The sequence below is a fragment of the Somniosus microcephalus genome, chromosome 2 (assembly GCF_052327205.1).
Source record: "Somniosus microcephalus isolate GS21.2 chromosome 2, FLI_Smic_1.0, whole genome shotgun sequence".
NCBI lineage: Eukaryota > Metazoa > Chordata > Chondrichthyes > Squaliformes > Somniosidae > Somniosus > Somniosus microcephalus.
This window is the reverse complement of record NC_140988.1, coordinates 383,049,904-383,065,460: the sequence shown is the minus strand read 5'-3', so window position 1 is coordinate 383,065,460 and position 15,557 is coordinate 383,049,904. Positions and strand designations below refer to the sequence as shown.

The 15,557-nt window shown below is 48.0% G+C and overlaps 1 protein-coding gene across 1 annotated transcript in view; it reads left to right on the top strand.

Annotated features, from left to right (window-relative positions):
* Positions 1–1,701: 1,701 nt before the first annotated feature.
* LOC147123800 (protein TEX261-like) overlaps positions 1,702–15,557 on the top strand; it is a 118,326-nt gene continuing 104,470 nt past the window's right edge. Inside the window, exon 1 of the mRNA XM_085967173.1 lies at positions 1,702–1,900. Within this exon, the coding sequence (XP_085823299.1) occupies positions 1,702–1,900 (199 nt within the window). The remainder of the gene's footprint in view (positions 1,901–15,557) is intronic.

The window sequence follows — 15,557 nt, the reverse complement described above, 5'->3', positions numbered from 1 at the left end:
AGTTTAAGACTCTAGTTTCGGACTTAGGCAAGTCACTCTCAAAATTAATGTGAAATTCTATCATATTATGATCACTCTGCCCCAGAGGATCCTTTACTATGAGATTGCTAATTAACCCTGTCTCATAACACAATACAAGATCTAAAATAGCCTGTTCCCTGGTTGGTTCCGGACACATTGTTCTAGGAAACTGTCCCGAATGCATTCCATGAACTCGTCCTCCAGACTACCTTTGCCAATTTGATTTGTCCAGTCTATATGAAGATTAAAGTCCCCCAAGATTATTGCATTACCTTTGTTGCAAGCTCCTACTATTTCTTGATTAATATTCTGTCCAACGGTATAGCTACTGTTAGGGGGCCTATATACTACTCCTACCAGTGTTTTCTGTCACTTGTTATTCCTTATTTCCACACAGACTGATTCTACTTCCTGATCTTCCGAGTCGAGATCCTTTCTCGCTACTGTCCTTATCTCGTCCTTTATTATCAGGGCTACTCCCCCTCCTTTTCCATTCTGCCTGTCTTTTCGAAATGTCAAGTACCCTGGAACATTTAGTTCCCAACCTTGGCCACCTTGCAACCACATCTCTGTAATGGCTATTAGATCAAACCCATTTATCTCTATTTGTGCCTCTAGTTCATCTATCTTGTTACGAATGCTTCGTGCATTCAGATAAAGAGCCGTAATTTACATTTTTTTACCATTATTCCCTGCTTTGACCTTATTCTCTGCTGCACTGCTACCATTAAACTCTCTGTCCCTTCCTCTCACTCTCTGCTTATTTTTACCCAGATTGCTTCACTGCTCTATTGCCTTGACCTTTCTCTTTAGATTTCTAAATTTCCCCTCACCTGACACCTTCACCCCCCCCTTTTTTTAGTTTAAAGCCCTGTCTACAACCTTAGTTATTCGATTCGCCAGGACGCTGGTCCCAGCCCGGTTTAAGTGGAGCCCGTCTCGACGGAACAGCTCCTTCTTTCCCCAGTACTGGTGCCAGTGCCCCATGAATTGAAACCCCTTTTTCCCACACCACTCTTTGAGCCACGCATTTAACTCTCTGATCTGCTTGACCCTATGCCAATTTGCACGTGGCTCAGGTAGTAATCCAGAGATTATTACCCTTGTGGTTCTGCTTATTAATTAATTTAGACCCTAGCTCCTCAAACTCCCTCAGCAGAACCTCATTCTTAGTTCTACCTATGTCGTTGGGTCCTACATGGACCACAACAACTGGATCCTCCCCCTTCCACTCCAAGTTCTTCTCCAGCCGCAAGGAGATATCCTTAACCCTGGCAGGCAACAGGACTCTCTTTCACGGCTGCAGAGAACAGTATCTATCCCCCTGACTATACCGTCCCCTACTACTACCACATTCCTTCCTTCTCCCCCCACTTGGATGGCCCCCTGAACCACGGTGCTGTGGTCAGTTTGCCCATCCTCCCTGTAGCCCTTTTCCTCATCCATACAGGCAGCAAGTACCTCGTACCTGTTGGACAAGGTCCAGGGCTTGATAAGCACATGAGGGAGAAAGGAATAGGAGGATATGTTGATGGGGTGAGATGAAGAGGGGTGGGAGGAGGCTTGTGTGAAGCATAAACACCGGCATGGAGCAGTTCGGTGGATGACTTGTTTCTGTGCTGTAGACTTGCTGTAACTCGACGTAATTCTATGTGTTTCTACATTAATGGTGATCTATAAATGCAAGTTGTTGTTTGTCTTCAAATCTCTTTCTTGACTCCTCAGTCCTCCACGGGAGTGCTGGTTGGTCTCTACCTCTTCGAGAATTTCCCCATGTTAATGATTGGAGTCGGACTCTTCACAAACCTCGTCTACTTTGGTCTTTTACAGACGTTTCCATACATCCTGCTCACATCACCCAATTTTATATTGTCCTGCGGTAAGTACCCATCTCAGTGCTTGGTGTATGACCCTGTCTTAGGGTCATACACCACTTAGGGATAGCATAAGATCCAAGGAGAGCACATACAAATTGGCCAGAAAAAGCAATAATCCTGAGGATTGGGAGCAGTTTAGGATTCAACAAAGGAGGACAAAGGGATTAATTAAGAAAGGGAAAATAGAATATGAGAGTAAGCTTGCAGGGAACATAAAAACTGACTGTAAAAGCTTTTATAGATATGTAAAGAGAAAAAGATTGGTGAAGTCAAGCGTAGGTCCCTTGCAGTCAGAATCGGGGGAATTTATAATGGGGAGCAAAGAAATGGCAGACCAACTAAATACATATTTTGGTTCTGTCTTCACAAAGGAGGACACAAATAACCTCCCAGAAATACCGCGGAACATAGTGTCTGATGAAAGGGTGGAACTGAAAGAAATCAGTATTTGTAGGGAAATGGTGTTAGGAAAATTGATGGGACTGAAGGCCGATAAATCCCCAGGGCCTGGTAATCTACATCCCAGGGTACTTAAGGAAGTGGCCCTGGAAATAGTAGATGCATTGCTGGTCATCTTCCAGAACTCGATAGACTCTGGAACAGTACCCATGGATTGGAGGGTAGCTAATGTTACCCCACTATTCAAAAAAGGTGGCAGAGAAAAAGCGGGGAATTATAGACCGGTAAGCCTGACATCGGTAGTGGGGAAAATGCTAGAGTCCATTATAAAAGATGTAATAGCAGAGCACTTGGAAAGCAGTGACAGGATCGGACAAAGTCAACATGGATTTACAAAAGGTAAATCGTGCTTGACTAACCTACTGGAATTTTTTGAGGATGTAACTGGTAAAATAGATAAGGGAGAACCAGTGGATGTGGTGTATTTGGACTTTCAGAAGGCTTTCGATAAGGTCCCGCATAAGAGGTTAGTGTGCAAAATTAAGGCACATGGGATTGGGGGCAAGGTATTGACTTGGATAGAGAACTGGTTGGCGGACAGAAAGCAAAGAGTTGGAATAAACGGGTCGTTTTCCGAGTGGCAGGTAGTGACTAGTGGGGTACCGCAGGGATCAGTCCTTGGACCCCAGCTGTTCACAATATATATTAATGATCTGGACGAGGGAATTGGATGTAATATCTCCAAATTTGCAGGTGACACAAAGCTGGGTGGGAGGGTATGCTGTGAGGAGGATGTCATGAAACTCCAGTATGATTTGGACAGGTTGGGTGATTGGGCAGAAACATGGCAAATGCACTATAATGTGGATAAATGTGAGGTTATCCTCGTTGGTGGCAAAAACAGGAAGGCAGATTATTATTTGAATGACAATAGATTGGGAGAAGGGGAAGTGCAAAGAGACCTGGGTGTTCTTGTGCACCAGTCGCTGAAGGTAAGCATGCAGGTGCAGCAGGCGGTTAAGAAGGCAAATGGTATGTTGGCCTTTGTAGCAAGAGGGTTCGAGTACAAGAACAAGGATGCCTTGCTGCAGTTGTACAGGGCCTTGGTGAGACCGCACCTTGAGTATTGTGTGCAGTTTTGGTCACCTTACCTGAGGAAGGACGTTATTGCCATGGAGGGAGTGCAGCAAAGATTCACCAGGCTGATACCTGGGATGGCAGGAATGACGTACGAGGAGAGATTGTGTCAATTGGGCTTATACTCACTGGAGTTTAGAAGATTGAGAGGGGATCTCATCGAAACCTATAAAATTCTGTCAGATCTGGACAGACTAGATGCAGAAAGGATGCTTCTGATGGCCGGGGAGTCCAGAACCAGGGTCATAGTCTAAGGATAAGGGGTAAGCCATTTAGGACTGAAATGAGGAGGAATTTCTTCACCCAGAGAGTGGTGAACCTGTGGAATTCTCTGCCACAGAGGGCGGTGGAGGCCAGTTCATTAAATATATTCAAGAAAGAGTTGGATATATTTCTTGAGGCTAAAGGGATCAAGGGATATGGGGAGAAGGCAGGGACAGGGTACTGAATTTGGATGATCAGCCATGATCTCATTGAATGGCGGAGCAGGCTCGAAGGTCCAAATGGCCTACTCCTGCTCCTATCTTCTATGTTTCTATGTCTTCTTTGCCAATTGGCTCATCAATGCGTGACTGTGGCTGGGGTACGGGTACCCGCTCAATGCCGCTACCCTTCACTCCCCACTGGGGTACAGTACTGGTGGATACAGGTCTGTCACAGTATAACACTGGGGTACAGGTCTGCCACTGTATAGCACTGGGGTACAGCACTGGTGGGTACAGGTCTGTCACTGTATAACACTGGGGTACAGTACTGGTGGGGACAGGTCTGTCACTGTATAACACTGGGGTACAATACTGGTGCGGACAGGTCTGTCACTGTATAACACTGGGCTACAGTACTGGTGGGTACAGGTCTGTCACTGTATAACACTGGGGTATAGTACTGGTGGGGACAGGTCTGTCGCTGTATAACACTGGGGTACAGTACTGGTGGGTACAGGTCTGTCACTATACCACGGGTACAGTACTGGTTGGTACAGGTCTGTTACTGTATAACGGGTACAGTACTGGTGGGTACAGGTCTGTCACTATAACACTGGGGTACAGTACTGGTGGGTACAGGTCAGTCACTGTACAACACGGGTACAGTACTGGTGGGTACAGGTCTGTCACTATAACACGGGTACAGTACTGGTGGGCACAGGTCTGTCACTAGAACACTGGGTTACAGTACTGGTGGGTACAGGTCTGTCACTAACACTGGGGTACAGTACTGGTGGGGACAGGTCTGTCACTGTATAACACTGGGGTACAGTACTGGTGGGTACAGGTCTGTCACTGTATAACACTGGGATACAGTACTGGTGGGTACAGGTCTGTCACTGTATAACTGGGTACAGTACTGGTGGGCACAGGTCTGTCACTAACACTGGGGTACAGTACTGGTGGGTACAGGTCTGTGTCACTGTATAACGGGTACAGTACTGGTGGGTACAGGTCTGTTACTGTATAACACGGGTACAGTAATGGTGGGTACAGGTCTGTCACTGTATAACACTGGGGTACAGTACTGGTGGGGACAGGTCAGTCACTGTATAACACTGGGATACCGTACTGGTGGGGACAGGTCAGTCACTGTATAACACTGGGGTACAGTACTGGTGGGGACAGGTCAGTCACTGTATAACACTGGGGTACAGTACTGGTGGGGACAGGTCTGTCACTATATAACACTGGGGTATAGTACTGGTGGGGACAGGTCAGTCACTGTATTACACTGGGGTACAGTACTGGTGGGGACAGGTCAGTCACTGTATAACACTGGGGTACAGTACTGGTGGGGACAGGTCAGTCACTGTATAACACTGGGGTACAGTACTGGTGGGGACAGGTCAGTCACTGTATAACACTGGGGTACAGTACTGGTGGGTACAGGTCAGTCACTGTATAACACTGGGGTATAGTACTGGTGGGGACAGGTCTGTCACTGTATAACACTGGGGTACAGTACTGGTGGGGACAGGTCTGTCACTGTATAACACTGGGGTATAGTACTGGTGGGTACAGGTCTGTCACTGTATAACACTGGGGTACAGTACTGGTGGGTACAGGTCTGTCACTGTATAAAACTGGGGTACAGTACTGGTGGGGACAGGTCTGTCACTGTATAACACTGGGGTACAGTACTGGTGGGTACAGGTCTGTCACTGTATAACACTGGGGTACAGTACTGGTGGGGACAGGTCAGTCACTGTATTACACTGGGGTACAGTACTGGTGGGGACAGGTCAGTCACTGTATAACACTGGGGTACAGTACTGGTGGGGACAGGTCAGTCACTGTATAACACTGGGGTACAGTACTGGTGGGGACAGGTCTGTCACTGTATAACACTGGGGTATAGTACTGGTGGGTACAGGTCAGTCACTGTATAACACTGGGGTACAGTACTGGTGGGTACAGGTCTGTCACTATAACACGGGTACAGTACTGGTTGGTACAGGTCTGTTACTGTATAACGGGTACAGTACTGGTGGGTACAGGTCTGTCACTATAACACTGGGGTACAGTACTGGTGGGTACAGGTCAGTCACTGCACAACACGGGTACAGTACTGGTGGGTACAGGTCTGTCACTATAACACGGGTACAGTACTGGTGGGCACAGGTCTGTCACTAGAACACTGGGTTACAGTACTGGTGGGTACAGGTCTGTCACTGTATAACACTGGGGTACAGTACTGGTGGGGACAGGTCAGTCACTGTATAACACTGGGGTACAGTACTGGTGGGTACAGGTCAGTCACTGTATAACACTGGGGTATAGTACTGGTGGGGACAGGTCTGTCACTGTATAACACTGGGGTATAGTGCTGGTGGGTACAGGTCAGTCACTGTATAACACTGGGGTACAGTACTGGTGGGGACAGGTCAGTCACAGTATAACACTGGGGTACAGTACTGGTGGGTACAGGTCTGTCACTGTATAACACTGGGGTATAGTACTGGTGGGTACAGGTCAGTCACTGTATAACACTGGGGTACAGTACTGGTGGGGACAGGTCAGTCACAGTATAACACTGGGGTACAGTACTGGTGGGGACAGGTCAGTCACAGTATAACACTGGGGTACAGTACTGGTGGGGACAGGTCAGTCACTGTATAACACTGGGGTACAGTACTGGTGGGGACAGGTCAGTCACTGTATAACACTGGGGTATTGTACTGGTGGGTACAGGTCTGTCACTGTATAACACTGCAGTATAGACCTGTACCCACCAGTACTGTACCGCATTATACAGTGTCAGACCTGTGCCCCCCCAGTACTGTACCCAGTGTTGTACAGTAAACTGATGTCTCTGTGGACATGTATATTATTTAATATAACTAGTGTGCCGTGTGTGTGGAGGTTGATGGTAGTTTTACTTGTTCCCACAGTGCTGGTGGTCTATAACCATTACCTGGCATTTCAACACTTTGCCGAAGAGTACTACCCCTTCACTGAGGTAAGCCAGTGTACTGTGGGCGGCAGTGTCTGTCCGAGTTGTGTTGAGCCGCTCTGTGTGAAGAGACTGAAATGAGTGGCCATTGTTTCCCCTGGGGGAATCTAGAACTAGGGCGCATAGTTTCAGAATAAGGGGTCGCCCATTTAAAACTGAGATGAGGAATTTCTTCTCTGAGGGTCGTAAATCTGGAATTCTCTGCCCCAGAGGGCTGTGGAGGCTGGTAATGAGAGTTTGGGAGTTAAGTACTTCCAAAATAAAGCCCATTATAACCCAAGTTAGTTACTGTGCCATTAATGTGCAGCCATTCTGTTTGTTAAAGTGTTATTTAGACCCACTTGTGCCTCAGTAGTCAGTGATTATTCAACAGGCTTCACATTCTGCACGTGTGTGTCTTGGTGCTACCCACAATTATCAACGCCTGCTATTATTTTATTTTGTCGTGGTATATAAATGGCGTGAGTCACACAACACGAGTCGCCATCTCTGATTGGACGTATTCCCGGCGCTTTCATCACGTGACCTGCTGGATCCAACCACCTTTTTCCCCCGTCTCCAATATTTTTATAAATGAATGAAAGTGGTCAAAGAAAATGGAAATATAAAATCATTTTCTTTAATGCCCTGGTGACTTTTATCCCAGGTTTGCTCAAAGCTGCAATTGGGAATGATAGCATAGTGGTTATGTTACCAGACTAGCAATCCAGAGACAGACTTAGATTAAACAATCTGAGAGACATGAGTTTAAATCCCACCACATGGCAGCTGGGGAATTTAAATTCAGTCACGTCAATAAATCTGGAATAAAAAGCTACCATCAGTAATGATGAGCATGAAACTATAGGATTGCGCTAAAATCCCACCTTGTTCACTAATGTCCTTTAGGGAAGGAAATCTGCTGGCCTATATGTGACTCCAGACCCTGCTGGCCTATATGTGCTCCCTGTGGGAGCACCTTCACCTCACGGACTGCAGCGGTTCAAGAAGGCGGCTCACCACCACCTTCGCAAGGGCAATTAGGGATGGGCAATAAATGCTGGCCTTGCCAGCGAAGCCCACATCCCATGAACGAATAAAAAAAAATCCAGGAGATTAAATTCCTGGAGACTCCGGGACATCCTGCAGAGTTGGAAACCCAACACACGACTCTGCCTCTCAGTACATGCCAAGTGGTGTCTTGTTTCCCCCACTCAATTCTTCACCACCAGCCCCTCCCCACTAGTATTTGTTTTTGTACCAATTCACTACTTTGTTGGTTAATTGTGTTTGGAGGAGTTAATTGACGTGGCCTGGGACTTTGAAAGTGCCACTGGTGCTTTAGTGACTGAATAAGCCCAATCCAGGTTTTACTGACTGGGGGATTTGGCAATTTAGTTACTGGAACTTTGGGGATCACATGACAGAATTCCACCAACTTATAATTCCATCCACTGCAACTTTCAGAAGGGAATTGGGTAAATGCTTGAAAAGGAAACATTTGCTGGGCTACGGGGAAAGAGCGGGAGAGTGGGGCTAATTGGATCGTGCATTCAAAGAGCTGGCAGAGGCACGATGGGCTGAATGGCCTCCTTCTGTGCTGTATGATCTTGACCAGTCCCTGAGAGGACATTACCAGCTACAGCGAGAGTTAGTGGTTAGTTTAGATTGTCATGTGTTGGGAGTTGGAGAGCAATTGGCCAGAGGTTTTTCCTGAATTGGCCATGTTTCTTTGTCTGTTTCCAGAGATAGCGTAACTGGTAGGTGGGACGGCAACATGTGAGGTCATACTGTCTACTGGATGGGGTGAGCTTAATGGGCCTGATAGTTTTCATCTACTTTTGTATGTCTTTTTGTATGTTTGTATGTGCAGACTGGGGAATCAATCTGGGTCCAGCCTAGTGTGTGGCTCAAAGAGTTCACCCAGTCAGTAACTGAGCCCAGGGACAATCAGAACTCATCTCTTCCCCTTTTTGTTCCCTTCAATGATCCGTGCACAAATCAGGAGACACACAGTAAGTTTGTTCATTTTCAATCCACGTTTATTTTCAGATGTTAAACTTCTCACATTTCAGTTATTGAAAGATGACTTGTACATGAAAAGACTCTCTGGTCCATCCAGCCTTGTCCATCGCAATATATAGACCCCCCACCATGTGATCTCCTGGGAGAGGCGAAAAACCAGACATAAAAACCCAGGCCAATTTGGGAAAAAAATCTGGGAAATTCCTCTCCGACCCCCTTAGGCGATCGAAACTAGTCCAGGAGATCATTATGGCCCAAATATTCTAAGACAATTACTTTCTCACTTCAACTCTGCTAACATCAATTGAACACAATCCCCAGGCGCCTGGTCTTCAACAATCTCCTGTCTAGTTCTGTAGCAGCAGTCACAAACACAATATTCACCGATGACGAGAGACTGGTTGGCAGGTTGTCTAGTGTTTCCATTTCTGTCGTTCCAGGTTGAACGAAAACTGTCCCCAATCTTTTCTTTAAAGTGTTAACTGTGACACCATTTAATTTGCTGGGAACATCTGTTCCTAAACATTGACAGGCCGAATTGGGGGTGGAACGTGGATCTAATTACCGGGATGCACCGGCACAATTTGCCTGGGGAAAATCCCTTAAGGCGTGACCTTCCCTGTTAAGACATTTTGTTAAGACATCCTAACTTTGAAGGACAAACCCGCTTGTTTTTCCCCTCCCTCCCCGACTCCCGTGCAGTGTTAACTTTTAGCACACCCCAGAACCCAGTTTGTTGACACCCAAAGACAACCCAGAACGAGGAAAAGACATACCAACACTCCCCACTAGACCCAAGAGACAACCAGGTGGGTGGCAAATGCCGTGTCACTTGAAGAATGAAGAGGAGCTTACAAGGGAGCAGCTGACATGGGAACAGCTGACAAGGGAGCTGTGATCTTCATTCAGGCATTCTGCACACACAGCTGGCGACTAACCAAGTAGTACTGAGGACGAAGAGGGTGGAGGTACTTGTATGGGAACAGAGGCTTAAATGACCAGGACAGACACAATAAAGTGAGCATTACCCATGAGTGCCGCACTGCTGGTATACCCTAATCTAACGGGCATTCCATCTCAACTGCCAGGCCATCAATCAGAAGCTGGCAGGATCCAAATCCAGATCCTGACGGTTCAGCTTACTGTTTGGATCTGGCGCTGGCGCCCGTGAATAACACCCACTTTGATCTATTTGTCCTGGGAGCCGGAGAGTCTGTTCACTTGCAGGTACGGTCCGCCCTCCTCACCCTGAGTACCAGTTGGACAGTGTCCAGCAGTGTGTGGAGGATGTCAGAATGAAAAATTCCCTAAAAAAGGTAGGGTCCTCTATACTCTAAAAATGACTTGGATTTCTCCCGTGAGCTCCTGAAATCAAAGTGTATATTCAAAACCCGGGTGTCCCTGAAGCACGGTTTGTGAGGTAACCAAAGGGTTAACCAGAACCACCACCTGCTGCAATTTCCTGGAGCATCCTGGAGATCAGGCAACCCTGAGCAACAGAATCCAGAAACAAAAGCACGAAAGACTGCCGGGCCTCCGCCCTGACAGCCTGAGGTCCTCCAGCAGATTGGTGATTATCCGGTGATGCGAGCAAGTCGATCGACCTGGTAAACCCCCCAAGTCCTGAAGATGTTCTGGACTACCTCAGTGTGGATCATCCACTAGTTAGGGTGGACTACAGAGCAGCTGAGTGTGCCGACTGTTGTGTTGTCCTCCCCGGGCCAAATGTGGCACCAAGAGTGTCACCCCGTCGTTCAAGCACCAATGGGAAGCAATGCGTCAACTTGACAGAGGGACCCAGGAAGGAGGGACCCACCCTGTTTGTTGACTTACCGGACCCTTGTCATATTGTCTGTCTGCAGACACACTGACTTACCCTGCACCGAGTCTGAAAGTGGAGATGTCCTATTATACCGTTCACACCCGAGCCTGTTGAAATGCCAAGTGAAATCACTGGCCGAGAAGACCATTCATCCTGAATGTGGCTCCCACCCATATGTCAAAGCATTAGCTGAAGAGCCTGATGGCTGTAGCACCAATGTATGGAGAACACTGTGCTCCCAGGACCACCAGCTCTAGTTCAGATGCTGCGACAAAGGAGACCTGTGGATACATTACTGGCAGAGTGATGGTCATCCAGAAGGCTCAACTGGAGAAATACCCCCAACAGTTGAGCCTTCTGGATGGCGATCACACGCTCTCAGTGTGGATGGTAGAAGACCTGCCAGTATGCCCACTAGTAGATGGTTCCTCTGATGGACAAACCAAACATCCAGAGTGATCCACTTCCACAGGGAAGTACTGGAAATAGCCCACCCACACAACTCTGAGGTGGGCTATCCAGGCATGATCACTGCTGGGGGAGGTGGAGCTGGACAGGGTCTCGAATGTTACTTGTGAGCTACCTGCATTCCAGGTCCTAATCTGGAATGACGGGCTAGCAAGATACAAAGGACATTGTGCTCCGGGTAAGGCCTTGAATAGGCTGGTGGGGGTGAATGGATTGGTGGTGGTGAGTGGATGGTGGTGGTGAATGGATTGGTGATGGTGAGTGGACTGGTGTTGGTGAGTGGAAGGGGCCTATAGATGGGGTGGGCTAAGCTACAAAGTGAGCAGTGCCCTCCCACCCTTGTGTGTCAATTCGGGAATGCCTGAAGGTTCTGCTACAGCAGATCCTCCACTTGCTCGCCAAAGAAGCCCTCAGCACCAATGGGCATCTGCAGAACCTGAAGGATCCCCAAGGTGTGAGGACAAACTAAGTGGCGATGCAAGATCCACTGGGCGATAGATCCTGCTCCTACATTGAGAGCACCCACACAGTCTGCTGCTGCAGCAGATGCTCTCTGAAGGTGGTCCTCTCTGGCAGGGATTGCTCCCTCAACTCACCTACTGGTCAGTGAAGCCAGCCCCAGTGGATTTGATGGCAGGGAATTCGGGATATGCGCCAAACCCTGCAGGAAGGTCCGCCAGACCCACATGTCCCACCATTTGGATTCCGGTGGGTGGAACAGGACTAGTTTCCTGAGGCTTTCACGACTGAAGTTCACCAGCTGTACCAGCGAACCTTAAGTTGTGAGGCAGAGTGGCGGGGCTGTCTACCTTGGCCATAACTGGGGCGCGCCTATCAAGTCCGCCCAAACCGCCTTGGAAATTGGGAGGGGGAATCCAACAAAGGTCGCTGCCTGAGGCCTTTGCAAGACCCCAGGTAAAGACTCAACCCCCACAAGTGATGGGACTTCCGGAACTCACAGTTTCAGACTCGAAGTCACCCTTGTTTTGAATACATGGAAAAACCTCAACGCACGGAAGCCGTGGTCAACTCAGGCTCCCAGTTTGGTTTCTGGAGCGCACGCACCCTCCCTGGGAGTGCCTCTCGAGTGTCGTAGGGAGCGGCTGAAGGTGGGTCCACAGTGGTGGGTGGGAGCCACAGATCTATAAATAGAGATCTGCAGCTGCACTCACCAAAGTGGACATCACCCGCAGCATAGGTGACCCTGTGTAGGGTCGAGTCCACCGAGGGTGGTGCCCCCAAATGAGCTGGCGCCAACTGGAGACAATGTCCCGGGGCTGCGTTGGTGTCACCAGAGGGGACGGATACCTCTGGGGAAGGACACACCAACAGTAGCTGGTGGCGCTTGGGGGAACCAGCCTGATTCTGGCACCAGTAGGCACGGACACCTCCGAACCAGCTGGTGCCAGAGGAGGACTCTTCCTCTATCCTGGGAGGCCTCAGTACAAGTGGTACCGGGGTTTCACCCGATGTAGTTGACTGGGATGGATTGGCTTTAACCAGCTCGTCCCATTCCACACCATCGAGGCAACAACCGGAGCGTCCACCCTTGAGACTTTCCTGTTCAGTCCCAACACTTGGACCACCGGTCGACATCGGTCGGAGATGACTGTATGGACTGGGCCCTATCCAGTGCCAGTGCAGTTAACCCCGAGCAATGCCGAACTGAGCCTGGAGTTGGAGCAGGGTTGGTGCTTGATGCCGATGCGGGGGCCTGAGGGCTGGACGTGAAGGTCCAGCCCAGGGGAGAACTAGGGAGGAGGGAGTGGGGCGTGGGAAATTTTTTAAAATGGGGAAGAAACATGCCAGAAGGGAAAGAGTTGGTTTAACACCATCTCCAATCATTGGCTGCGAGTTTAAATGGACCTGTTATTGGCCGTCAAATAAAGAAATTAAAAGATGTACAGTTGACACTAAAGAAATGGATGGGTTGAGGGGTATTTCAGTGTTGCTGTTTCCTCCTTTGTGGTATCTCTGCTGGCATTGATGTGATGTCAGGATGTGTGATCCAGTTGTCTTTGTGGTTTTGTTACTGACAACTTTAGTCTGTTGGTAGTTTGATGAAACCGTCCATTTCCTCTCACTCGTCCTGACACCAACCTGTACCTGTGGCAGAAGAAGAAATGACAAAAATCACTGGATTGCAACAAGGACAACGACAGGCATTTTATCGCTCCCCTCGTATAGTAAACCATATAACCTGTAAAAGGATTTATCAAATTCCCTTTAAAAAGTCAACACCTGGGCCAGCGTCGAGCTGTGTGGGCAGGTACCAAGCTCGGTCAAGGCAGCTCCAGTGGCATTACTGCCCAGGAGTACATTCTTCGAGTCTTAACCGTGAGCTCTCAGTACTGGTGAACACTTTGAGAAACTGATTATTCAGTTGTTCACTCTCCCTGTCAGCCTCTCCTCTTATTTAGAGCCGTTCATTCAACACCAATCAGCGGTTTCAAGAGGGACGCTCTTGACTTTTTAATGGTCGGGCTGAGCTGTCCCACAGACTATCCTCGTGTCCAGGACAAGTTGATCAGAACAACCAGCATGTACTGACCTGCTTTCAGTTTCCAGGATTTGAGCCTTTATATATGCACGGATTTTCCTGTAACTGACTCTGACTTTCACAGGGAATGATACAAGCTGGAAGTACAGCTCCAAACACAGTTAGTCACAGTCAGTAAATAGTTGTCTACATTTACAGATCAGGGAGTGAGCATTAAACTCCAGGACTGGGAGGAGCCGGTCAGTGAGGAGTGGGTCTCAGTAACCATCAGTAACCAGGCTCCGGGACCCAGACTACCTATGAGCAACGCTATGGAAGAACTACCAATAACAAACTGAACTATTCCACCTGACTGTGCATCAATATTACTGTATCTGATAAACTGTTCATATTACTCATTATGACTTTCACTAATAATACAAGATAAACAGGTTAAGACATAGAAACATAGAAACATAGAAGATAGGAGCAGGGGTAGGCCATTCGGCCCCTCGAGCCTGCTCCGCCATTTAATGAGATCATGGCTGATCATCCAAATTCAGTACCCTGTCCCTGCCTTCTCCCCGTATCCCTTGATCCCTTTAGCCTCAAGAAATATATCCAACTCCTTGAATATATTTAATGAATTGGCCTCAACTGCCTTCTGTGGTAGAGAATTCCACAGGTTCACTACTCTCTGGGTGAAGAAATTCCTCCTCATCTCTGTCCTAAATGGGTTACCCCTTATCCTTAGACGGTGACCCCTGGTTCTGGACTCCCCCGCCATCGGGAACATCCTTCCTGCATCTAGTCTGTCTAGTCCTGTTAGAATTTTATAAGTATCAATGAGATCCCCTCTCATTCTTCTAAACTCCAGCGAGTATAAGCCCAATCGACCCAATCTTTCCTCATACGTCATTCCTGCCATCCCAGAAAGACAAACCTTTCAAAGTTCACGAATTCTGTCCAAGCCGCTGGTTGATGATGTTTCAATTGTTCGTGTTGTCTTCACAGAGCAAAGCTGTTCAGATGTTCGAGCCGACCGCATTCAGTCCTAGAAAGAGCAACCAGTTGTTCAGACTCAGTGCAGCTCCCTTGCCTACACAAACTGTTGTATCTCATCCTGGCTCATTTTTATCTACTTTACAAAGCTGTTGTGATGTCTCTTCTCAGTGTGATGCGCAGTGTGAGGGTGGGGCTTACTCTGTGATGTCATGGATTGACCTCACCTTGAAACCATATTTGGGAAAAACCTTTGGGCTTTACTGTGGGACAGCTCAGCCCGACCATTTAACCTTTGGGTTAAACTGACTTGTTTCGCTAGAAAGCAATAACAGGTTTCCATGTGGTCACGACCTAGAGCACAGGGTGCGTGGGCGATGGGCAGTGATGGGATTGTTTGCCTTCTACCAATTATGTTAAGTAATTGCATACATTTAAAGCAACAGGAGTCGGCCATTCAGCCCCGCGAGCCTGCTCCAGCATTCAATTAGACCATGGCTGCTCTGCACCTCAAATCCATTTACCTGTCTTTGATTGATATCTCTTGATCAACTTAGGAACAGGAGGAGGCCATTTGGCCCCTCGAGCCTGCTCCGCCATTCAATGAAATCATGGCAGATCATCCAAATTCAGTACCCTGTCCCTGCCTTCTCCCCGTATCCCTTGATCCCTTTAGCCTTAAGAAATATATCTAACTCCTTCTTGAATATATTTAATGAATTGGCCTCTACTGCCTTCTGTGGTAGAGAATTCCACAGGTTCACCACTCTCTGGGTGAAGAAATTCCTCCTCATCTCAGTCCTAAATGGCTTACCCCTTATCCTTAGACTGTGACCCCGGTTCTGGACTCCCTGACCATCCGGAACATCCTTCCAGCATTTAGTCTGTCTGGTCCTGTTAGAATTTT